We start from the raw sequence: 25,546 nt of genomic DNA, 5'->3' as shown, positions 1-25,546 counted from the left end.
GGCTATGACAGACACCAGTCCCACAGGTCTGCCTCCTGCTTGGTTCCGTCTCCAGGACGTTCCTGAAACGACACCGTATCCCCGGGAGCCAGGTGTTGGGCACGCCCGTCTCTACACGCTTTCTGCCACCGAGTCCCAGCATGCTCCAGGCTTCCCTTTCTTCCAGAATCAACCGCGGCAACTGACCCCGTTCTGGGATTCAGTCCAGGTACCGAGGCTTTCAAGTCGCCTGGCATCTGAGCACTCGGAGTGTCTCCCTGTTATCTATTTTTAACCTGCCTTTACCTGCGCTGCGCTGCCCCATCCCTGAGGCTCTTCCTTCTGGATCGGGGCTCCGGGGCTCCTTTCTACTGCAAAGAGCCGACCGTGACCCCAAGGGGAGAGCGGCTACCAGGCCTCCACAGCCTGTGGGACACCTTCCCTGGGGGGTCCTTCAACCCAGAGCCCCTGGGGGAGCTTTTCAGGGTGAGGAGACCTGAGATGTGGGCCCCAGGCTCCGGCCTCCGCTGTGGCCCTCGGCCACCAGCCCCTCACTGGCTCCGTTCTGCTTCGTTCTCCGCCCAAGCCAGTAAAGCTCCATTCCCAGATCACAAAGCACACTTTTATACTCGGTGACGAAGCCGAGGCCTGAATGAGCTGACAGAGCCCAGGACCCAAACAGAAGGAACAGCTCGTCTGTCCTGCCAGGACCGTGTCCCACAGCCGGACATTCGGGAGGGGTCACTTCAGCATTGACATCCAAGGCCCTGTCACAGGGCTCAGCCTCAGGGACACTGATGACAGGGGCAGCTTTTCTGAAGAGGAGCAGAGAACCTTCTAGAGGTGGAGGGTCTGGTGGGCATACGAGCCCTCCCCGCCCTCCCCCACCCACCCAGTCCCTCAGCCACTCTGGAAGATGGACTGTGGTTCTGGGATTTTCCTGGGAGACGCTGAGGGAGGCTTTGAGGGTCTGTGCCCGCAGGGCCCAGGGCTCGAGGCCAATCCAAATACAGGTTCTGCAGCCAAAGAGCTCACACTTCCTGTCACGGGACCTCCCTCAACAGCAGGGCTCTTCCTTCTAATCCCTGGAGGGTGTCCCTCATACTGCTGCAGACATCCCCCCTTTACTGGGTTGCCCCAGACTCAGCCGCGACAGGCCCAGGACACGCAGGATGATCCCCGCCGCAGACGCCGAATCCTGTCCCCGAGCAACACAGCCCAGCCACTGGGACAGACGCGGAGTCCAGTGCTGGGTGTCCACACTACAGGGCGGGTCCCTTGTTCCCCCTCCCACAAACCCTGGTGGCCAATGGTGGGCACACAAGCACAGACCACCTGCTCCATGCACCTGAGCACCGTCTTCTCCCGCCAGGGAGCCTCGGCCTGTGCCTGCCTGCACCCCAGTGCACCGAGAGGTGGCCAAGTTGGAGCCTGAGCGCTGTCCCCCCAGAACCCAGCTGAAATGAGTCGGGCCAGCACAGCAGAAGTGGGCCTGAGTGCCGGCGACAAGTGACAAGGCCGCCCAGGGAGACAGCTGTCCTGTGACGGACTGCCCAGGCCGCACCTGTCAGCACAGGCGGCCCCGCAGCTCAGGACCCACCAGCCAACTCCTGGGACATGAGCGACCTCGCTCATAGTGTGGCTCCAAAATGCCCTGCTGTGAAGCCCCGGGTGAGACCAGGGAGGAGAACGCCCAGGCGTTTGAAACCGTGAAAGGCAGGACTTTTACACAGAGGGACCCAGGGGGCACCCACCTGCTTCTCGTTCTCGTCCTCCAGCCGCAGCCGGTCCTCGATGCAGGTCCGCGCCTGCAGGAAGGCCCTCCGCTGGGAGCGCTGGGCCAGCACCCTGGCGCACACCCCATACATGTTCACGCCCACGAAAAGCAGGGCGTTGGCGCCAAGCTGGAAGGGAGAGAGCAAGGCCGGTGGGCAGGGGCCCCACTCGGCAGATGCGCTGGACCCCCCCCATTGCGGCCTGTTGTGTGGGGCGTCATCATCAGCGAGCAGGACAGAGCCAGCTCAGCCTGGACCCTGCCAGAGCGGAGCACAGGCCTGCCCACCTCAGACAGACGTGAGAGGGAGGGCGCCTCCTGCAGACCGCCGCACAAACACTCTCCGCCAGCCAGACAGGCACGCGGGAGTAGCCGCAAGCCCTCTGAACAGTGCCCACTTTGACCCTGAACACCCCCACGAGGCCCTGTCCTCCCTAGCAGACTCTGGTCACCTTCCTCGTGGTTTCAGACACCTGCAGTCCCACCAGACCTGGGCACTGTCTCCCAGCTGGACGCTCCGCACGGGCACAGGGCCCAGGTCTGGAGCCGGGCGCCGGAGGGCCACTGTGGGGCCGGTACCTGGCACTGTTGGCCAGGCCGGCGGCTGTGCTGGAGCCCCGGGCCCCCGTGACCGGGAGAGCTCCCGTGCAGCGACAGGCCATCTGCTGTGGTTGGACCCACGCTCAGGCCAGGCGTTTGCAGAGGTGCTGGCGGCAGCTGGAAGGCCAGCTCGGATGAGACAAGAAAGCACACTTCTGCAGAGTCAGTATTTGAACTGGGCCGAGCGGGTTCACCAAGCCCACGGGCACGGTGGGGCACGTTGCCCGCACAGAGCACGGCTCCCCAGGAGACACATGATCACTTTGGCTCCCGGCCTCAACTTGTCTTGAACACGAAGAACATACCACACGTGGGACATCCGTGCTCCCAAGAGGCAGCGGCCACCCCTCCCAAGGTGCCATCCCTGCCCAGCCCCCCAGTGCCCGAGGACCCCTGCCTGGAGCTCCCAGCTCTCATAGCCTCAGGGTGGGCACTGTCGGGTGGAAGAGCAGGGAGGGGCCCAGGCAGCCCAGGGGTGCTGGATGCCGAAGGTGGCTCATGGGCTGGGCGGCCATGGCCTTCCAGAAAGCAAGACATCAGCTGGCCAGGGGGGCAGGGATAGGGGGGGGCAGGCATCCCTACTGAGGTCAGGGTGGGACAGAGAGGGTAAGGGACAGACCGGGGAGGGGCACATGGGCTGGGGGAGGCAGGACAGCGTGGTCAAGGGGGAAATCTCTAGTCGAGTTGGGGCGGGTCAGCCAGGAGCCCTACCTTGTCACGCACATGCCCACCGACATCCCACCTTCCCTCTACTCCAGCTGGGTGGGCCCTGAGCACCTGCCGCCCAGTGAACACTGTCTGAGCTGCTCGCCTCGAGAAGGAGCCCCATGACCTGCCCCGGGGTCAGCATCCAGTGGGCAAGGGGGACATCTCCCCTGCTTGGTGCCTGTATGCACTCACCCAGGGGCTTCCCTGCACCTCCTCACCCTGCCTCCAGCAAAGCAGACGCTGCCGTTCACCAGCTCCCCAGCCTCCTCCACTCACACAGCCCCGAGGTCGGGGCGTCCGCAGGGATGAGGGTGACAACGCAGAGAGAGGCCACCTGCCAGCAGGTGTGGGCGAGACAGGGTGCTGGGGGAGGGGTGCTCTCAGCAGGTGAGGCCTGCAGGCAGTGGGGAGTGGGCGGGGCAGGGACAAGCCCTGGACCTGCTCTATAAATAGGGGTGCCGTATGGGTGCCATATGGGTGCCGCCTTCTTCGCCAGCCTTGGGACAGTCGCCCAGGCCCCTTGCCACGGGCTTCTCCGCACCCACCCCCATCGGTGCGTCACCGTTGCCACCACCTGCATCCACTGCGAATCCAGACACACTCTAAAGAAGTGGCAGGAGATTCGCATACGAGCTTCTCCAACTCGAAGTCCTCACCTTCGCCACTAGCCGCCGGGGCAGCTGTGGTCCTCTTTACCCAGGGGCAGGGGCGCTTGGCCAGGGAGAGGCCTGCACTGCCCCAGAGGGCGCCAAGGGGAGCAGTGGGCCTAGGTGGCTGTCCCCTAAGCGCCGCTGCCAAGACAGGAAGACAGGCCTCCCCTAGAACGCCGGGACTCCCCACCTCTGGGAGGCAGCCGGTTCCTCTCCCCTTTAACCCTGAATTCTCTAAAGGAGGCACTGGAGGCTGCACAGGTCATTTCCTACTGGAAACGGTGGCCGACTGCAAGCCCTTCACAACACCGGCCACCCCTGTGGCCACACTCCCGGGCGGGCCCTCCTCACTGCCCCTCCCATGACCTGGCCTCTGTGCCTCCCGTCTGGTCCTCGTGAGGAGGTTGTCCAGGGTTGGGGGGAGACAATGAGGGGGAAGGGAACTGGCTGTGGGGGCCAAACACAACAGATAGGAGGATGGTGGGGGAAAGCTGCAGGAGTGACTCTTCCCAGAAGGTCAAGCAAAGCCAGGTGCCACCCACAGGAGGCAAGGGGGCGGGGCCTGTGAACAGGGCATCTGAACTTAACCCAGTCCCCTCCGGCCCTCCCTTCCCCCTCCCCCCTCCCCCTAGTCTAGCAGCCCTGGCCATTCTCTCTTCTGTCTTCTCCCTGCTTCTCTTCCTCTCCCCCTGCCCCCCACCAGGCCCTCCCTCCTCCAGCCCGGCAGCCCCGCCTCCTCTCTGGCCCTGAAATCCAGGTCCGGAATTGTCTCTCCACCGGGTCCTGTGGGTCCTCTGACCAGTGTGTCCAGGGAGTGGCCAGGACACCACCGCCTGGGGTAGGGGCCTCCCTCTCCCTGCCCCAGCCCCAGCTGCCTGATTCCCATCCCCCATCACGTCTTAGACGTCCAACTTCCCCTCCTCACTCCCTTCCCCCACCTCCTCCTCCACCTAACACCTACTCTCCCCCACCCCTCCTGCTCCCACCACCCTCTGGCCAAAACGCAACCCGAGGCAGACGCAGAAGGTGGGGGCTGCACCCCGCGGAAAAGCTGGAGAAGCTCCGAAAGCTGCACGCGGCAAAGGAGGAGCCGGCGGGAAGAGACAGTGCGTCCTCGCCACCATCTCGCCCACCCAGCCCAGACGGCGACAGTGCCAAAGTTCGGCGTTGAGAGCGAGGCCGGAGCCCCGGTGGACCGCGGACTAGAGGACTAGCGGACCGGGGGCGGTAGAGACCAGAGCTCTGTGCAACCTTGGCAAATTCAGTCCTTCTGGACCCGAAAGGGGTCCACCAAAGGGCGCCAGGGCGACTGGAAGGGGCCAGAGTCCCTTTCCCCTTCCGCGCCCACGCCCCCCGGGGAGCCTCAGAGCCGGGAGGGAACTCTGAGAACCCAGCGCGCGCGCGCGCGCCCCAGGCGCACCCAGGAGAGGAGCCCAGGGCTGTGCGCACAACCGGCGAGGAGCCCTGCCCGCCTGGACTCGCTCTCCGCCCAGTTTCCACCCCTCCTGCGGAGGCCGGTGCATCCAGAACCGCCGACCCGGCTCCAGCCCCGCCTGGCCACTCACCAGCCGCCTGACCTTGGGGCAATCCTTGCCCTCTCCACGCCCGTCTCCCGTCCCCACGTCCCACACTCAGAGGTGCTTTGTGGACTGTAACTCAGAAAAGAGCCCAGCCCCAGGGTGCCAGTCCCACTGGGTCCCCAACTCACTGAGTGACCTTGAACGCCTCCCCCTGAGAAAAGATCCGGGCTTCAGTCCTCCACCTGCCCTATAGGTAGATGCGCGCCTGGTTCCCAGAGTTCCCAGTCCCTCCCTGGCAGGTGTGTCCGGGACTGGAAGGGGAACGCGCGGCGGCACTTACTGTCCTCCAGAGACGTGGGCGCTTGGCGGGGACCAAGGTGGCCGTGACCAGCAAGTGCGAGGCGGCCACCACAAGCCCGAAGCCAATGGCCAGTAAGCTGCGCACAGGCAGCAGGGCGTAGGACACGAAGGTGACCAGGAGGAGCTGCCAGACGCCCTGGTCCGCGGCCGCCGGCCCCGCAGCCGTCCCGGCGTGGAACCCAGCGGGGCCACCGAGCGCGAAGGGGCAGCAGAGCAGCGCGAAGGTGAGGCTGAAGAACAGCGCCAGCTGGCCGACCTGCTGCAGCTGCGGCACCTGCAGCGAGCGGACATTGGTGACCACGAGCAGCGCCAGGAACAGCACGCAGTGCACGGGGTGCGAGCCCTTGGCCAGGCCGGGCGCGGGCCCCGGCGCGCCCAGCAGCTCGGCCAGCGCCAGCGCGCCCGCCAGCAGGCTGAGCATGGCCAGCGCCTTCAGCGTGGCCGCCTGTTCCAGCCGCAGCGTGTAGCCGCGGAACAGCGCCTCCAGCTCGGGGCACGCGAACTCCTCGTCGCACGCCCGCAGCCCGCGCCGGCAGCCCGACTCGGCCGCCCGCTCGGCGACCCCGGGCTCTCCCGCACCGCCTCCGCCACCGCCTCCGCCTCCGCCTCCGCCGCCGCCTCGGCCGCGCGGCGCCCCCGCCATCTCAGCGCCATGCAGCGGGCGCGCCCCTCGCCGGCCGGGGCGCCGGGGCGGGCGGGCGGGCGGCGAGGCGCCGGGGCGGGCGGGCCGATTTGGGGCGCCGGCTGCCCCGCGCGCGCGCGCCCCGAGCGCGTCCCCTCCAGCCCGCCGCGCCTGCGCACTGGTGCCGCCCGCGCCCCCGCCGCGATCCTCCGGCGACCGCGCTGCGACAGCCGAGCCCGGAGCCGCCTGGCTGGGCGCGCACGGCCCACGCGCGTCCCCACCCCGCCACCCGCGTCCCCCACCGCCGGACGGTCCGCGTGACCTTGGTCTCTCGCTTTGCATCTCCGAGCCTCAGTTTCCCCACCCGTACGAAGAGCAGCTCAATGGGCCGTCTCTGGGGATGTTAAGAATGCCGACATCCAGCGCTTTTCCCCGTGGCGTGTTAATCCTGCCAAACGTGTGTCTCCCCTCCCACCAGTGTAACCAGGCCCCTCAGTTCCCGAGGAGCTGGAGGTGCTGCCCGCGCCCAAGGCCAGGGTCCTTCGAGATGCAGAAGCGGTACCAAGAACACGGGGCGGGGTCCTAGGGGTCCCCCTGCTCCTCGCCACCACCACACCCCGCGCGCGGGACCCTCCCCGCGGCGAGCTGAGGACAAGCCCTGCCCTGGCTCCTCCAAAACCTGCGAGCCAGTGCGGGGGGCAGGCGCGTGGCAAGGTCCTGAGGTCCCAAGAAGCACAGCCCAGGGAGCGCGGGTGTGGGACGGTGCTGCCTGGGTGCCCAGGGAAGGCGGGGGGGGGGGGGGGGGGGGGGGCGGGGGGGCGGGTCCTGGAGCTGAAGCGTTTAGGAAGCAGCCGTGCGGCTGGTTCAGGGGTGGGCAGGGCAGAAAAGGAGAGGGCGCTGCACATGTAGGGCGGTAGAGAAGGGCTTTGTGCCCGAGACTCATCTGTGTTACTTTCAGGGCTGCTCCACCGCCCAGGTGGGCGACTCTGCGCCCAAACAAGGCCCCCAGGGTTAGTGCTGCCTGTGGAAGGGTGCAGAGGGGTGAGGACCCTCAGCAGAGGCCCAGGCTCCTCCTCAGAGATGGAACTGGGGTCCCATGAACCAGGACCCCAGGAAGCTAGCCCCCTGCCAGAGGTGCTTCCCGGCTGGCTTCCCAGTCCCTTCCCTACACTCAGGTTTAATCGTGGTGACCCCAGCATCGGTCTCCTTAGGGACGCTCCAGGGGCCCTGGAGGTGAGAGCCATCTCGCCACGAGTTGCTCTTTGCGTCCAAGGGTCAGGATGTGAGGTGTGTTTGAAGTCCGTCTGCAGTCAGTGCTGGTGACGCCACGTGAGGTTGCCATTTCTGTAAAACGTGCAGCACGGCCACACGTCAGCTGGGACAGCTGTAGAGATGGCGCCTCGGCCTTGGCCCAGGCCAGGACTTCCGCCGTGCCCTGTCCTCAGCAGCTCACATTGGCAAGTGCACGGTGGCCCCCGGGTCCCTCCGCACCTCCCCACCCCCAGTCCCCAGTCTCCCTAACACCCGCCACTCCGTCTGGTCATTTGGTCATCGGTCCCCCTCCCCACTTGGAACTGGTGCCAGGTCACCTGGCCCCACCCCTTGCTGTGGCTGACAGGGAGCCACGTCATTCTGTCCCCAGATGGTGGCAGCATCTGCAGGGCTTCCCTTCTCCAGGGGTAAGTGTGAAGGGAGAGTTCTCTGGTTCACAGACAGAGTGTGTTTTATTTTATGCCCTAACAATCTTAGGAAAGGAAAGCTGAGTAACACCTGAAACTCAGTCTCACCACAAGTGACTGAAGGCCGTGGGACGGAGGGACGTGGCTGACAGCCCACAAACCAATAACCCCCTCTGCCCCCCCCACAACCCGACCTCACGGCAGGGCCGGCACCCTGCTCTCCAAAGAGCCTGTGACGGTTTGGTCAGGGCGGGTGTCGTGGGCCCCATGCACTGTCCTAGACGCACGGGTCACCATCATGTCATCCATTTGCTCCTCGTGGCATCCTGGACAGAAGTCTGGTCCCCTCCTCTCGCTGACGAGGCAGCAGAGGCCATAAGGGGCTCGTGCTGAGTCACAGAGACAAGCCAGAGCCTGGTGGGAGCTCAGCCCTCCCACGCCAACCTGAGGTTCCGCCTGGGAAGGGTTGTCCCCGTCAGCGGGGTGGACTTGTCCCGTGACATGTTCCTCTTCTCTCCCTGTTGCAGGGAAGAACGTAGAAGGCCCCAAAGGGCAGTCTGCAACCAGGGACGCCACCTGAGAGGCAGGCAGGTGTGCACACCCCAGGCCCCTGCGGGCATTATTGGTTGAATTGTGCCCCCCCACCAAATTCACAGGCTGACATCCTCACCCCCAGGACCTCAGAAGGTGACCTTGCTTGGAAATAAGGTCGTTGCAGACAGGGTTAGGATGCAGCCACACAGGGGCAGGGTAGGTCCCCCTCCAATGCAACTATGCCCCTACACGTAGGGGACATCTGGAGACAGACCAGCATCCAGGGAGGACACTATGGAGACAGGAGTGATGCTGCTGCAGCCTGAGACAGCGCTTTCCGGAGCCTTGGGAGAGGGCGGCCCTGCCCAGCCCAGCCCAGCTCCAGGACATCTGGCTTCCAGGATGTCAGAGCAGACGTCCCTGGGCACCTTGTCTCAGTGGCCCCAGCAGCCTGTGTACCTGGCACCTGGTCTGTCCTGGATGACATCCGTGTGACAGACAGCGAATACTGACCAACAGCAATGGGCTACACGGACCACCAGGGCCTCCACCGCCTCAGAGCTGAGCAGACGGAGGGGAGCACCATGGCCCTGGTGGGTCCTCCTGGGCCGGGCGGGTGGACACTCAGTCACTTGCCTGTGACCGCAGGCGCCCTTTCCTCCCAGTCCACCAAGTGCAGGGGCAGCCCTGGCCCTGTGGCCCCTGCATCCCCGTGACTTTTCACTGCCTGCTGTCCCAAGTGGATCTTTGTGTCTGAGCCCCACAGCAGCGGAGGGCCTCAGCCACAGAGTAACCACGCGCATCTCCCCAGGTCGTGGGCAGGCCACCACAGGGGGACGTGTCACAGCTAAGTGTGGACCCTGAGCCTCACGTGCGCCAGCGCCCCTCCCAGCTGTGTGACTTCAGGCAGGTCACTCAGCCTCTCTGTGCCTTGTCTCCCCCTTGGATTGGCTCCCAGGGTTCTCACGGGAAGATAAGCCCCTTGTGCAGACCGCCTACGCTGAGCTGACCAGAATCTCAGACACCTGCAGACACCTGACGGCACACTGCGGGCATCCATGTGGTGAGCTCGTGAGTCCCTCCTCTTCGGCAAAGACCAGGCTCCCGGGCCAGTGCTCCTGCCCACACCCATTCCGTGTTGCAGCCCAGAGCCCCTGCCCGGGATACGGCAGAGCTGTGGTAGATATGGCTGGTGGGGAAGGAGGCAGTCGATACTCAACAGGGAACTACATTCAGTGAAATTAACTTCATCACAGCGCTCCCGGCCATCGAGTCACCCCTCAACAGGCTCAATTAGCCAAGAAATCGGAGAACCCCTGAAGTCCGTTGGCATGCAGGGCTCGGCTCGCTCCTGTCCCCAGGGTGCTGGATACATGCTCCCCTGCACAGCCCACAGGCACCCTTCCCTGCTGGACTCGTGGTTGGGGTGTGCGGGGCCCTGAACACGGTTCATGGACGTCACCTAGGAACGGCACGAGACCCATTGAGGATAGAGCTGATGGCCTCTGTCTGGAAACAGGAGCTGTGTTCTGTCCCCAGACCCAGAGCCTGCATGGCTGGCTCAGGACCACACTCAGCCACACGTAGCCGCAGCCTTGGGCCCGGGGCTGAGAGGCCTGGGGCGGCCACCGGGGAAAGGCGCTCCACTCCCAGGACAGAGGGGCCTGGCCCAGACGGCAGGAGCCCAGGGCGACGGGGTCCTGGGACTGAAACCGGGGCCACAGCTGACAGGCGGAGGGAAGTCCACAGGGCCAACGGCTGGCGTGATCAGATCCCTTTTTTGGCCCTTCCACACCCCGCTGTCCCGCACTGCGTGGGCGGGAAGAAGAACAGATTGGATCAGTGTGTGTCCACCATGGGCAGCTGCGTGCTCTGGGAGCCTGAGGTGGGGACAGAGCTCCAGCCACACTGGGCCCAGTGGCCAGTGGCCGAGGCCCCCGAGTGTGGCTGCAGCAGGGAGGCCAGCTGCCTGAGCTCAGGGCCGCCGTGGTGCCCGACGAGGGGTGCAGAGCCTGCTGGGCGGGGCCACCCCCTCTCTTGCACAGAGTTGGGGACCCCAGGTGGCTTCTGTGTCATCTGGCAAGACAACAAGTGGCCTCAGGAGGAGTGGACGCCAGCCTCGGGCCCGCGGGAGGGAGGCCCCCACGCCCAGGGCTCGGGAAGAGCCATCTCCCTGGCGTGGCCACATGTCCCTCCCCCCACGAGCCAAAGCACGTGCCTTCCCTTCCAGTTTTCTCCGCATGGCGGTTTCTTTCTGCCAAATTCAGAAGAAACCGGATTCTGGGCGGGTGTGCTTGTGTGTTTCTGAGAGGAGCCGCTCTGTGCCCAGCCCTGGACGCTGTTCAGACGCAGCTCTGTCCTGGCCTGGGCGCAGGGACGTCGCTGTCACACGGTACTTTGCTGCCCCTGTCCCAACCATGCTCCCCGACACCGAGCCATTTCCTGGGTGGGTTTTCACTGTCCCTGGCTTTCCCCAGGTGACGGCAACTTCACGAGGGGTGCAGTGTCCCTGTGTCCTCGCGGGGTGTGTCCTTGCAGGCCAGGCCAGATGCTGGAAGGAGCAGGGCTAAGGGGTGAGTGGCACAGGCTGGTGTCCAGGCCCCGAGCCTGGCTGAGCGCTGCCCGAGTGTTGGGGACAGAGCTGGGACAAATGCGCCCGGAGCACCTCTTGCTGGATCTAGAGCCACATCCAATGCTTGTCTCAGGAAGGACCCTGTGTGGTCATTTTTGGAATCGGCCAGACTGGGGAGCTGGGCCTGAAGGAGCCAGACAGAGTGACCAAAACCAGGGCTGTCGGTGGGAAGTTGCAGTTAGGAGTGACTCTATCCAGACTCAAGGCTGTGTGGGGAGGGCGTGGGCTGGCCACACTCCTGTCCAGTGTTCCTGTGGGCATGGAAAGGGGACAGAACCTTCCAGAGAGGCCCAGAGGAGAGGCCTGCTGGGCAGAGATGCTGAGAGCGGAGACGGAGAAGCGGCAGCAGGGTAGGCTGCCAGGTGCTTTGCTCCCCCTCCCTGTGGACCTGACTCCCTCTCCTGGTGTTTAAGGACACAGGGTGGGGCTTTCCTGGCCGGGGTCCCGGTGATGACCTGCTAGGCGGATGGACTCCAGGGACACGCACATTCGCGCCCAGCACCGGCGGGGCACCCTGCCCAGCGCGGCTCCCAGGCCCCACAGGACAGAGCCCCGTGTTTCCGTCGGGGTTCGGGGCGGGCCCAGGGCCTCCTTAGGAGACACTGTGGTGGGGGGGAGCCCACCCTGCCGGCCAGAGCTCGCAACCCAGTGGGGAGAAGGGTGGGGTCACTCTGCCATTGGAGAAGCAGCCAGCCTGGGCAGGGCCTCACACCCTGCAGGTGGGGAGAGTGGGGTCCCCTGGCTGAACGAGGTGGCGGGCGGGCTTCTCTGAACCCAACAATGTCCAGGGTCCTGACCATCCATGAAACAAAGCGCTTAGTACTCACTCTCCCGGGCATCTGTCCACAATGGGGACAAAGACACCTTCCCGAAGCTGGCCAGGGCCTCGGTTATTCAGTGGCACAGGGGACCTAAGCTGACTGGCGATCAGTGGACTTGTGCAAACCACGCTGGGGGTCGGGACTGGAGTGGGGGCTCACCCTGCACGCACCAGGTGAGCTGGAAATAAGGGCTGCCGGGAGCGCTGCGGAGTCGGCTCTGACAGCTGCGCCGAGAGGCAGGGAGCTTCAGCGGAGGATTTGTGCTAAAAATAGAATCGCTGGCTTGTGGGTAGAGAATCTGACCCAATTAGAGATTACCAGTTTCAGGAATTACTGGAAAAGAAATCTCATTAAACTGGTTAAATATAGGCACCGAGGGTGGGCCGGCCACGTGGGGTTAGAAGGAAAACCAAACTCCCGAAGCCTTGACCCTACACTCTACCTGGGGGGGGGAGGGGGGCGGCGTCTAGGGACGCACCTGGGGCAGGCCCCAGCCAGCGCAGCAGGTGCAGCCGGCCCGCCGCAGCAGGAGAGCCTCCGCTCTGGGTCACACGCTCCGCCTGTCCACCGCAGCGCTCGGGTCAGCCCGCGGAAACGCGAACCGGTGGTGGTGGCGCCCAGACTCCCCAGATTCCCAGGCTCCGCCCCCTGCCCGCCTCCCTTCCTCGCCCCACGTCTCATCTGTCCCCAAGCGCTGGGGACCCGCCCGAAATAGCCCCTTCCTGTGCGTCTGCGCTCAGCCCACTGCGCGGCCTCCTGCCAGGACCCCAGGACCGCGCCCACCCAGCCCACATACCCCGAAACGGAGAGGGTCCTGCCCATCCCTGGCTCTGAAAACAGCCACCTCCTCCTGCCTCCCCACCCCACCCCACCCCGCCCCCCTCCCCCAGGGCCCCCCTCCCCGCCGGGGATGTTTTCCCAGCGCAGGTCCCCAGGGGAGCCCCTGAGGAGCAGCGCAGCGTCGGGACTCGCTGAGATGCTGCAGACAGGGGCTTCCCCACGCGCTGGCCGCCCCACTCCTGCTAGTGACACTGGGCTGTCCCCTGTGTGACTGAAGATTAAAAAAATTACCTTCAATGCCAGCTTATATTTTTTAAATAATACATATTTTTATTTATTAATTCCTTTATTTTTAGAGAGAAGGGAAGAGAGGGAGAAAGAGAGGGAGAGAAACATCAGTGTGTGGTTGCCTCTCATGTGCAACCCAGGCATGTGCCCTGACTGGGAATCGAACCAGCAACCCTTTGGTTTTCAGGCCAGTGCTCAATCCACTGAGCCACACCAGCCAGGACCAATAGCAGCTTTCAAACTAAACTTACAGTCACGTGAACAATTATGTCAAATGTTTTATATTCCAGGAAATAATCTTTTAAAAGGTTTATGTTGACCCCATGAACAGGATGAAAAAATAGGAGCAACTTGCATTAACTTTCTAAGGAGAAAGGCCTAACGTCCCCAACAAAAGCCGGCATCACTTCGCCAACTCCGAAGGGCCCATGTTCACAGACTGGACCCCACTTTCCCCACGTGCACGTTACCCAGAAAGGAAGGGAAGCACTAACTCGGGGCGGCAGCCGTCCGCCCCCTGGAGCCATGCTCCCCAGAGGGAGTTCTGGACGCCACGCCCACCGTTCTGCGTCTGAGTGACTCTCCCTTGCTCTGGAACAACTGGCCTCCGATGCACCAGCTGAGGCCCGCTCGGCAGGGTCTTCCCCTGCGGGCTGCCGGTCCCAGGCCCTGTGCGTGTGGGGGCCGCTGCTCCGAGGCAGCCACACGCCGCCGTCAAGCTCACTGCGCACTCACCCGCACAGGGACGAGCCACGGGAAGGACAGGGTGGTGGCTGGGGCCCGCCCAGCCTATTGCAATGAGACCAGTTACCACAAAGCGCTTAAAGTTGCACGGGACTGAGGAGCAGCGGGGCACGTCTCCCCCTATCCACACACTCACACGGTGGTGTTGGAGACGCGGGCAGTGAACTTGTGTTCCTGCCTCAGTGCAGCCCCCTCCCTCCCATGAACGTCTGCCTCCTCCTCCCCCTCCAAGGCCCCATGACGCTGAGTCCCCAGGCTGTGGACCCGGGCACTCCGTCCTGGTGGCAGCCACATGGAGACGCCAGCTTCACGGGCATTGCGGCAGTCGGCGGGCAGTTTCAGTGAGAACACGGCCGGTCCGTGGCTTTCTGGGTGCCCGGCCATCTGCCCGCCTCCCTCCCACCTGTAAGAACAACTGTGCCACAGACCTGACTTGTTCCATAATTGATGGTGTTCGCTGCTGTTCATTATACTTGTCATCTGTCATTAGTGCTGGCGGGGGTGGCCCATACCTGTGACTTGCGCACCACACACACACACATACACACACACGTGCACGCCGAGCAGACTCGTCCCGGAGTGCGGATGTCACCTTGCTTGGCGGGAACCTCCACCGCCGGGAGGCTTGGAGGGAGGCATACATCTTTAATGGGGACGTTAATACTTCATGAGCGCCTCACACTGGTTGAGAGCAGAGTGCAGTTCCCATGAACATCCACGTACAAATCTGCGGGAATTCTAGGTCCTCGTCGTTAGGAAGCAGCGGAGCAGCCTTTCACAGGCGGGTGCAGGGAAGCACGGCATAGCGATGGTGTGATCGTAGACAGTGCCCTGGCTCTGGGGGGCCGGGCTGGGGCTCCCAGGGAAGCCGGGGCTGGTGGCCAGGGGTCACCAGGAGAGGCTGCTCGGGCACCCGCTTAGGGATTCACAGCCTCCTCCCAGACGCACAGACTCGACACTGCCCAGCCACCTGTCAGAAAGGAGCGTATGAGAGACAAACCCCACTCAGCAGAGCAAGCACCACGGGGCGTTTACTGGGGCAGACCAGCGCAGGTGCCCGAGACCCACGCAGGTCACATGAGGTCCTGGCCGTGAGGAAGCTCAGTCTGCAGGAACCAAGGAAAGAGGTACAACCCAGAGTGTGGGCAGCGCATGGCGAACAGATGGGGAAAGACATAAATGGGGAAGCTTCTAGAAAATGGATGTGTGACGGGCAGGCATTCCGTGGAGTGAGCACGCAGCGATCTCAACCCTGTCTGTGACCTGGGTGGCCCCCGGTGCCTATGGGAAGGGGCGAGGGGCAAACGGCGTGAGCAGGTCCCGGAGGCACAAGCTGTGGGGCTTGCAGAGCACCTTCGTCATCTTAGTTTGAGACCACAGGAGCCAAGTGGTGTGTGGACCACGTGAACCCCCCGTGGGGTCTGTTGGACTGACCCGGGGACACTGGCCCACATGACAGCCCCATGGGGCACCCAGGGTCCCAGGACCTGCTGGACCTGAGGTCCCCCGAAGTGCAGGCCATGTAGCAGAGCAGACCCACCGTGGTACTGGCCCCACCCCCAGCCCAGGCTCTGTCCTTTCGTGAAAGGGGGTCCACACAGAGCCTGTCCCCAGGGTCACAACAAGCATCGCTCGTCCCTGTGCTGTCCCCAAACCACACAAGCAACAGGCGCTGTGGGGCACACACGCCTCGCTCTTGGCGTGAGGAACGCGGGCACACGCCCGTGATGGTGCATGGGCCTCCCAGCTACACCCCGCCCACCCCGCTCTCCCGTAAAGAAAGAACTTGAGTAAAAGCTGTGCCTCTGTGCAAATGGGGGGGGGGGGCAGGGGGCTAGCTCCGGGCCATGAATCATTCACAGGAGCACAGGCGATAGGCTTAGGCTTACGTATCGGAAAATTACAAACCAAAATGGCGCGGACAGAACAGCACAGCAGCAAACGCTGCCAACCGAACCATCTAACCGAGCCGCGTTCACAGCCAGCAGCGCCCCTCCCGAGCTGGCCGCGGAGCCAGCCCTGCGCCCCTCAGCAGACTTCCAGGAAGTGGCCCCTGAGGGAAACACGAGCCTGCAGGACCGCAAGCGATTCTGTAAAACCAAAGGAGGGCCCTGGCAGCGAGATTACAGAGGAATTTGAATTTTGATTCCGGTGGATTAAGTACCTAATGGCCTTCCGGCCCGAATCAACTAAAATGCTGGGTAAAATGTAAACACGAAGAATAAAAACAGCAAGCAGAGCACCACGTGTGTTGGGAGGGGCTATTGGCGAGCTAGCCCCCCGCAGTCCCAGCCTCGCTGGCTGAGGCACAGACACAGCCCACCGCCCGGACCCGGACCGCCGAGCGCAGGCGGCCGCTGCCTCAAAGAATAGGCGAGCCTGCGACTTCCAAGCAGGAGGTTGGGAAAAATGGAATCAGACAAATACCGAAGAAAGTCAATGAAAAAGAAGCCCGGGGGGAGAGGGGCAGAAACCCACCCGGTACGATGATGAAGGAGCAGAGTTGTGGGCACCCGCAGAAACGCAACAGGGGGAGCCACGCGGCCACGAGACAGAAACGCAGACGGCCACTTCTAGCCCAGACTCACCAGACCAACAACTGTTGGCTTTATAAAGAGACGCCGCGAAATCCAAGGCCCGCGGGCACCGGGCAATATCGACCAGAGCAAAGCTGGTGTAGCTTTTAAACGTCAGGCAGATTAGCCCCGGCCGGGTGGCTGGGTGGCTCAGTGGGTTGGAGCTTTGACCCCCTCGCACCGAGAGGTCGTGGGTTTGATCCCCAGTCAGGGCACATACAGGAGGCAGCCGATCAATGCTTCGCCCTCCCTCTCTCCTCCCTCTCTCTCTGAAAACAATAGTCATATCCACGGGTGAGGATGTTTTCTAAATGTTCTGGTCCTTATAAAACTGTCAGTATTTCTGTATGTTTTACCAGTTAAGCCTTGAACACAGTTTTTGAACTGTCATTTTAATTAGCTTGTTTTTGCTGGTTTTACTAACTGCCAGACTCCAGGCTTTGACAGACATCATTCCGACCAGTACTGGCATCCACCGAATGGCAGTGTAACATTTATTGGCGTTTCTCCTTTCTCCACCACACAGGAGAAAGTCCTTCCGGGCAATGCAGGCTGGAATGCACCTGAGTCTGTCCGGCTCAGCCGCCCCGGCCCACAGCAGAGCGAGGAAGCCCCGCCAGGTCCCGGGGTTGGGGAGCGCCGGCTCCAGGCCGCTCTGGCTGTGGGACAAATGGCCCGTCTTCGAGCATAGGTGACTGTCCCACAGGGAAACCGAACAAACAGCTGCCCCGGGCATCTGGCTGGAGGGTCCACGGTGCACGAGGCGTGTGAACGAGGCAACTCACCGAGTGGCCAGAGCAGCCGAAGTCCGTTCATGGGTTAAGGCAGACCCAGCTGCCGTGTGCCGCCTGGGCCGCCGATGCGGGAGGTAAACCATAAGGAAGAGAGAGGAACAGTCAGGACAAAAGCCAGGCTGCTGGGGGCCCTGTGGGGAGGGGCAATGGGAGCAGGAAAGCACCCACAGGAAATGAGAGGTTTGCGTGGCCACCAGCCAGAGGCCGGGGCCACACCCCGACGCGCTGCCTCCCAGGTGCAGGGTCCGTCCCGCAGGGGACCCGTCTCACCGTCTAACGAGACACTTTCTGCCCCTCCCGACAACCTCTGCAAAGGGATGAGTCAGGGTGTCTGGGATCTCGTGACTCTTTCTGCCTCCGTCACCCGACAGGGTCCCGAGGGCATGCGGGAACGATAAACCGCGGGGATGAGAAACTCCCACAGCGCGGACGCGGCCTCGCCAGTGACACCGGGTCACCGGGTTTAATTTTCGGAGGCTGTTGCTGTTGCCATAGGAATAAACAGTAAAGCTAATGAGACCCAGGACGGGCCGTTGGCAGCGGCGCGGCGCCAGGGTGGCTGTGCAGACCGTGTCTCCGCGGGTTTCCAAGGCACCAGCACCCAGAGCCGCTGGGGTCCGAGGGGCTGGGGCCGGCAGCTCGTCTCCAGGACCCTGGGCAGCATCAGCTGTGCATCGCAGCAGTCAGGACGGCTGGCTGAGCCCAGCATGGGAGGTGGTCTGGGCTGCCACCTACACGGTGTCCTCCTGGGCGGCCTGGCAGGACCTCGGGTCCTGTCTCTGCGAGGCAGCGGGGCCTCCCCCTGCCTGCGGTGAGGCCTGAGTGGCGGGCAGGTCGTGTGGCCCGGTGCCCACCGTCCCTGCGGCACCCTGCTATCTGAGCAACTCCAGTGTCAACAGGAGGAAGGGGGTTGTGGCTGGGATGTCCCAGGTGATGGGGCAGCCACCAAGGGGGCCCCAGAGCCTGCCCTGGGGGTGAAGTGGACCCAGTACACACGGACCCCTTTTCATACCTCCTGGCATTGCAAGGCATGAACGTCAAACGCTCCCCCACCCCGCAGATCCCGGCAGTTCCCACTTCATCTGCAACGGCCCGCACTTCGGGCCGCAGGTGACGCCAAGCAGGTGGCAGGAGGGCGAGGCCCAGCCGGCAGCTCTGGGGCCGGGGGCACTCCGCGGGGGCTGTGGGAGGCCCACGAGGACCCCCTTGGGGCTCCGTGTCTCTGAGTTTGTGTTCATGTGTGTGTGCGTGTGTGCACTGCGTGTGCCCAGCTCCGGTCCTTGGGCCGTGAGCACAGCTAACACGCCCAGACACACGTTGGCCCCCCCAGCAGGACCGTCTCTCCTCGCCTGGCGGTTTCCACCGCCGGAAATGAGAGGGCACCTCCCTCCTCCGCAGGAAGCTCTCGGAGGAGAGACAGGAAGGACGCGCCAGAAGTTATTCTGAGCATCAGACGCCCCACACTCCTCGTGTGCCTAGGAGTGGCAGCAGAGACGCCCCCAAGTGCCGTGACAGGAACCCCTCGGTCCCCACAGACGAGCCAACCTTAAGTGCATGTCCTTCCCAACTCCAGGCACGTTCCCAGGGCTGAGAGGACGTGACCTCAGCGTGGTTTCTTCCTCACGTCCTGCGTCCCCGCAGCGTCTGCTCCGGTCTGGCAGGTGCAGGCCGGGCTCTGCAGTGACAGTAAGTGCCCACACAGCCCACAGGGTGATGGACGGCCCCCACTGTGCCGTTCTCGGGGTGCCACAGGCCCGGCCGGCTCCCCCAGCTCCCCGGATGTGCTCTGGCAGGGACCACCCCCGGCACACAGACCCCCAGCATCCCGGTCACAGTGGCAGGTTTCAAAGCCCCAGACGCTCCGTGGCAGCTGGGGGAGCAGACACAGGATGACTCGGGTCACTGCTTCAGGTGATCCCACCAGGACGTGGGGACGGCGGGACCCAGCAGATCTGCGTGGGCCCCGCACGATGACGATGACGGGCTCCAAGGTGCCAAAGAGCCTGTGGAGACGTGACCGAAAGACGCCGGTTTGGGCAAAGCACACGGGAATCCGTGTCCCGGTTGCGTCCTCGGGGGCGGGTGAGCGCGAGCGTCACTTGTTTCCTGTGGACAGTGAGGGGACTGTCCCCTCGCCCACGTCCCAGGGTGTCAGTGCGGCCTCGGGCATTCTGTGCCGGGGCCTCGGCTGCCAGGGAAAGGCCAAGCGCACACTCAGCCGGGTCTCCTGGCACGGCGCTCACAGGTGCACGTGCGTGCACCTGAGCACACACACCTGCGCGTGCCCAGCGCCAGGCTGACACCCCCGTGCCAGGCTCACGGACACACACGAAGAGCCAGGACTGGGCACTTGAAGCAGCTGTTGGCGATGAGAATCAACACGGGACACACGCTGAAACGGGAAACGGAAGACTCAGACTTCCAGACTGTGTCCAAAGTGTGATCAGGTTCCGGTAGACCTACACGTGTGGTGCACCGTGTCCCCTAAAAAGACACGCTGAAGTCCTAGCACCTGCACCTGCGGCCGGGTCCCTGCGGCCGGGCCCCTGCGGCGCGACCACGGCAAGGCCGTGCTGCGCGTGGGAGGCCAGGTGGCGCAGCAGAGGTGGGGCCCTGGCAGAGGTTCAGAGGGACGGCCCCGCGGGGCGCAGACGGTCCTGCGGTCGTCTCAGCTGAGGGAGACAGGGCTTCACAGGTCCACTGTCTCTTCTGCTTCTCCGGCCTCTTCCCGGGGAGGCACCGCGAACAGGACTGTGTGCGGAGCGAGGCACGTGAGCACGGTGGGGGGGGCTGGTGCGGGCCCTGCTGCAGGTCTCTGGAGGGAGAGCTGAGCCGTCTCCGGAAAGCACAGGCAGCCGGCGTGTTTGGCGAGGACCTCGCGCCCACTCTCCTTGTCCCTTTTTGTCTCAATCAGGGGAAGGCTGCTCACCTCAAACTTCACACAGGACAAGAACAACTATGGGGGCAATTAGGGGCAAAGGTCGGTGACACAGGGAGAGGCCAGGCAGGAGGCCCTTCTGGCTTCGGGGGGCGGGGGCGGGGCAGCTAGGGCGACAGGACAGAAGCTCCCGAGCACAGCCCCCAGCCTGCTGGCAGCTCAACAGGCTGCATCTCCATGAGCTGGGGCACAGCAGGCTGGGGAGAAAGATGGAGGGACCCCGAGCCAAATGCGCCATCTGGGGTGGCAGCTATTCTGGGCCTGGCTGCGGGAGGAGCAGGGTGCCCCAGAGCCGGAAGAGGAGCAGCAGAGGCTCCGGGTAGAGACAGATGGGCGCCTCGGGGAGGTCGCCAGCATCGGCTTCCTCTACAAGGGGTCCTGGTGCCCCCGCCGGCCTGCACCCACACAGAGGCAGGGCAGAGTGGCTGGCCCTGCACATCCCAGGGGAGTGGAGCCCCTGCCCCCCCACCTCATGGGCATTTCACTCTTTAGGGAGAAACCGCAGTGCGGGTTGGCGTTTGCCATCCGTAGGCCTCAGGGCGGGCGGCCCTGGCTCAGGCAGCCTCGTGAACACAGCTCAAACCCATGGCGGCATTTCCTCCGCACGTCCTGGGCTCCCAGACACTCCTGCTGCCCATGCTGCCCACCTGCCAGTGCTGAGCGCCCACCCCCAGCCTCATGAAGCCCGGCGAGGGGCAGGCCAGCGGAGGCCTGATGTCCCAGGTCCCTGAGCCTCCCTACCTGCAGGGCGTGAGCACGGGCCAGCTCTGCCGCCTCCTCGAGGTCCTGTCCTCACTGCATGGTCACAGGTGAGCCCTCAGGCCCCCATCACCCAGGCAAGGCTCCTGCTCCAGGTTCCTCGTAGCTGCTCTGAGTGCGGCGAGGGTGAGGCTGGAGGTCGAGCATTTGCTGAGCGGACACGTGGCCCCTGCACACAGCGTGCATCTAGTCTGCCTCCCCTGGTGAGCCGAGGACCACAGCGACCGTTTTTAGGCCGCAGAGTGATTATAATTCATCTTGTGAGCCGGTCAGCAGCTTGAAATGGCGTGTGTGCATGTGTGAGGGGGCCTTCACTGCCTTATGGCCTGCGTTCGAAATCAGGTGACCTCGTTTACATTTTCCGGTCCTTCTTAGTGAAAAAAGGTCAGTTGAACCCACACAGGGAATATCGGTGGCATCTGTGCATGGAGCTGTCCCCACATTTGGCTGCAGGGCTGGGCCCTGGGTGCTGGGCCCTGGCCACAGGACAAAGCCAGTGGCTCTCCTGGCCTGAGGCCCTGCAACAGAGAATGCACATCCATTAGTGCAGGATGGGGCTTCTGTGCTGATCCTGGGAGCTGTCTCCTCCTACATCAGGGAAACTGAGGCCCAGGGCCGGCCAGGACTGAGTGCTGGCCGCAGACACGGCAGAGCAGAGCCCCTCAGCGTCTGCTCCTGCAGCTCTCACAGGGCGGGTGGCCTCAGGCTGAGCGCTGGGAGTGCAGGCGGAGCCAGCGGTCGGTCCGGTGCTCAGGGGACAGGTGACTTGCTGGCTCGGGGGCGAATGGGGTGAGGAGAGGAGGTGCCCACGGGCAGAGCGGGGCACAGTACCCGCGTTCGTCACACCAGCCAGGAGGTGGGGCCATCAGGCCTCCCCGCCCCATGTCTGCATGCTTCCTTCACCCACGGCCAAAACGACAGAGAAAGTCATCCTCAGAAATTACAAGTCCGCATGCCCACAGAAGTGCTACCTATAAAAAAGAAAAGCAGGTTCTTTTGTCACTGTCCCCTGCTGGGATATGCGCCAGCTTCGCTCAAACACAAACTCAAGAAGCATTTCTCTGAGGCAAGTGGCTGTTGCCGCCAACAGCTTCCTGGAAGACAGACGTGTCCCCGTCCCCGCTGCCCAGACCCGGCCGCGCCAGGCAAAGGCCCTCCTCCTCCTGCCCCAGCAGATGGCTTCCTGCACAGCGTTGTGTTTATTAACATGGAGCCCAGACCAACTTGACAATACTCACTGCTGGTTCTTTAAACATTGTTTCATTATTTGCAATGCTAATTTTAGTAAACAGTAGCTATTCCAAATCTCTGTAGTGTGAAATTAAATTTGTTGGTTAATTAATTGGAAGAATGGAGCAACTTCATTCAGCTAAGAGAGTGTGGCATTGATATTCGAAAGCGAGGAAGTCACTCACAGGAGAGCAAAGGCAAAACCAAAGGATAAACAAACGTATCAACTTCGAGCTACCAGCAAGCTCTGGTTGGTTGCAACAATATTGTTAAAGTGGTGGAACCTAGCTGTATTCATTCAAAGATGTTCTTGTTTTAGTAACAGATTGCTCCCTCATTGCTTTGGGGCCACTCACTGTGGCCCGGACCGGGCGTGTGCCTGGACGGAGCGTCCCACAGTCACGCACTCCCGAGTCCCGCGGCCTCGCCCTGAAGAGGGTGGGAAGAGCACTGTTCAGAAAGCTGCCCACTAGCTGAAGTTCCGGGCATTGCATCAGTGTCTACTATTTCACTGTAACCCTTCCAGTCACAAATTACAAGGTGAAATACTCTGGAATAGGACGTTTTAAACAGTTGACTCCAAAAGATAATCAGCACCGGGTGTTTGGCCTCCACTAGCATCCAAAACGTCACCAATTACAATAATGAGATGATTTTTCTTTTCACCTGTTGAACTGGCAGAGGTTCAAAGCGTGGGTAATCCCATGTTAACACAGCAGGTGAGAAAGCATCTGACTCTCTGTCGGGGAAGCAGAAACTGATACAATATTTATGAAAGCAACTTGGTATCAAAATAGTACCAGAGATGTGTCAAAGCCTTTGAACAGAATAGCAGTGGTGGTGGGTGTGTTCAAAGTAGGCAGACGAGCCCCTGGCTGTGTGGCTCGCTGGGTGGAGCATCCGCCCACAAACACAAAAGGCTGCAGGCTTGATTCCCCCGATCAGGGCACAGGCCTGGGTTGCAGGTTGGCCCCTGGTCGGGGCACCTGCAGGAGGCAACTGATTGATGTGTCTCCCCCTCTCTTTCTCCCTCCTTTCCCCTCTCTCTAAAATCCAAAAAAGAAAGAAAAGGAGGGAGAAAGGAAGGAAGAAAGAAAGAAGGAAAAATAGCATCTGAAATAAAGTCGCTGGTTGGGTGGGCTTTCATCAGATTGGTCAATCGCTCTGAATGTTACTTGAGATTTTGAATAAAAGACACATTTTATGGGACACAGCACAATTTTCGGCTTGGATTCACACAGACTTAATCTGAGTCCCACGGTCGGAGTGGGGCGGGGCCCGTTACACCTGCTCGCCCCGACCGTGCTACGCTGTCTAACAGGCCGGGAGCGTCGGTAAACCCTCCCTTTCCCACCCTCTAGGTTTCCGTTTGCCTGTGTGACCACACTTACAGTGAGCGCCTGCGGACAGCGAGCAGTGGGGATCCCGTTTTCCACCCCCTCGGGCCACTTCTTTCCGTTCCTTGGTGTGTTTAGTCCCCTTGCCTTTGACGAGGGGAATGACAGGTTCGGTTTAGCAGGACACCGTTTCATTGGTGGCTCTCTGTCCGCAGAGAGCTCGGCATGAGAACCCACTCCCTCTGCGGTGAAAAGGGAAGAAAACTCGGAAAGGAAGTGAGGACTGGAAAGGACAGAAAACCTACGGAGGACAAATGCAGATGGGAAAGAAGAAAACCACAAGACGTACAGCCGTTAAAAACTTAAACAGAGGCAATGCCACAGCTTCTGTTGCAGAACCTCGGGGCGTTTTCAGGGACCCAGAGTGAGAAGTAACGGCGGGGGTGGGGGGGGCGGGGGGGGGGTGACGGCTGTCTCTAAGGAGATGTCACCTCATCCCCAATCGCACTGAGCGTCAAAGTGCTACGCTTTTGTTTTGAGGTTTTTTTAGTTTAATCGTTCTTGTATTTTTTCTGTTACCAATTACTCCCCTTATACCTCCCTCCCCCCAGCAATCACCACACTTGCTGTCCATGTCCGTGAGTCCTTTTTCCTTTTTGCTCAATCCCTCCACCCCCTAACCACCCCTCACAGCCATCATCTGCTCTCCACCTATGAGTCTGCCCCCGTTTTCCTTGTGAGTTCGGTGTGTTCATGAGATTCCACACATGAGGGAGATCATGTGGTGTCTTTCTCTCACTGGCTGATTCCACTCAGCATAACGTTCTCCAAGTCCACCCGTGCTGTCGCAGAGGGTAAAATTTCCTTCTTTTTTACAGCCGAGGAGAATTCCACTGTGTAAATATCCCATAGTTGTTTTGACCACTCGCCTACTGACGGACACTTGGCTGCCTCCAGATCTTGGTGATTATAAACAGCGCCACAGTGAACATGGGGGTGCTTGTGTTCTTTCAAATTAGTGTTTTGGGTTCCTTCAGGTATATTCCCAGAAGTGGAATCACTGGGTCGGAAGGCAGCTCCATTTTTCATTTTTTGAGGTGTCTCCACACTGCTTTCCACAGTGGCTGCACCAGTCTGCATTCCCACCCACAGTGCAGCACGGTCCCCTTCCTCCACATCCCAGCGGCACTTGTTGTTTGTGGATTTATTGGTGATGGCCGTTCTGGCAGGCGTGAGATGGTATCTCACTGTGGTTTTAATTTGCATCTCTCTGATGACTAGTGACATGGAGCATCTTGTCATATGCCTATTGGCCATCTGTGTGTCCTCTTTGGAGAAGTGTCTATTCAGGTCCTTTGCCCCTTTTTCAATTGGGTTGTTTGTTTTTTTGGTGTTGAGTTTTGTAAGCGCTTTATAAATTTTGGATATTAACCCCTTACCAGATGTATTGGCAAATATGTTCCCCCAGTCTGTGGGTCGTCTTTTTATTTTGTTGATTTCCTTTGCTGTGCAAAAACGTTTCACTTTGATGTCGTCCCATTTGTGTTTTTTTTCTTTTGTTTCCCTTGCCTGGGGAGATCTAGCTGAGGAAAAATTTTCTACGGGCAATGTTTTGAGCTTTCATTTTCTGATTACGAAGCAAAAATACATATTGCCATCAGGCTTGGTATTTAAATGTGAGCTAAAACACACATAACATTAATATTTTAAAGAATTAATGTACTTTTCTGCTCTGCCTTTTCCATCTTTTCTATTCACATTTATTTTTTAAATTCATCCATAACACAAACAAATGCCCTTCTGTTTCACGCACACACACACACACCCCCGCCAATGCTTGCTTTCTTGCAGAGACTGGAGTAAACCTAGACTGCTTAATAACTTACAAGGAATTGAAGGAGTTAAAAATCAGCTGGCTAATTCTAACATTTTTCTAATTTTGAACACAAAATATTTAAAGAGAAGGTCCTCAGAGCTACTAAGTGGTGCCTGGCCTTCCCCAAAGAGGTCAGCACAAATGCACTTTTATGCAGGTGTGAAACTGTAGCAAGTGCCCTCAGCTGAGTCGTGAACTCAGGACATCTCCTCACACCCGCAGTCCGCTAGGAGACCAGCAATACAAAGGGAAAGCGCTCGTTAACTTAAATCCTTGTTAACCTTCTATGTCGCTACGACCCTAATCCCCAGCAGTAAGCAAAATCCTGAAGGACACATCATTTTT

At 61.4% G+C, this 25,546-nt stretch overlaps 1 protein-coding gene across 3 annotated transcripts in view; it reads right to left on the bottom strand.

The window, feature by feature from the left end:
- ADCY1 (adenylate cyclase 1) overlaps positions 1–6,250 on the bottom strand; it is a 32,714-nt gene extending 26,464 nt beyond the window's left edge. For all 3 annotated transcript variants that reach the window (XM_053927352.1, XM_053927353.1, XM_053927354.2), the window contains exons 1-2: positions 5,572–6,250; positions 1,734–1,883 (exon numbers count right to left, since the gene is read on the bottom strand). In XM_053927352.1, the coding sequence (XP_053783327.1) occupies positions 1,734–1,883; positions 5,572–6,234 (813 nt within the window). In that variant the 5' untranslated portion in view covers positions 6,235–6,250. The remainder of the gene's footprint in view (positions 1–1,733; positions 1,884–5,571) is intronic.
- Positions 6,251–25,546: the final 19,296 nt, after the last annotated feature.

Source organism: Desmodus rotundus, chromosome 6 (assembly GCF_022682495.2).
Source record: "Desmodus rotundus isolate HL8 chromosome 6, HLdesRot8A.1, whole genome shotgun sequence".
Lineage (NCBI taxonomy): Eukaryota > Metazoa > Chordata > Mammalia > Chiroptera > Phyllostomidae > Desmodus > Desmodus rotundus.
The sequence above is the reverse complement of the archived record's forward strand: the minus strand, read 5'-3'. Positions and strand labels throughout refer to the sequence as shown.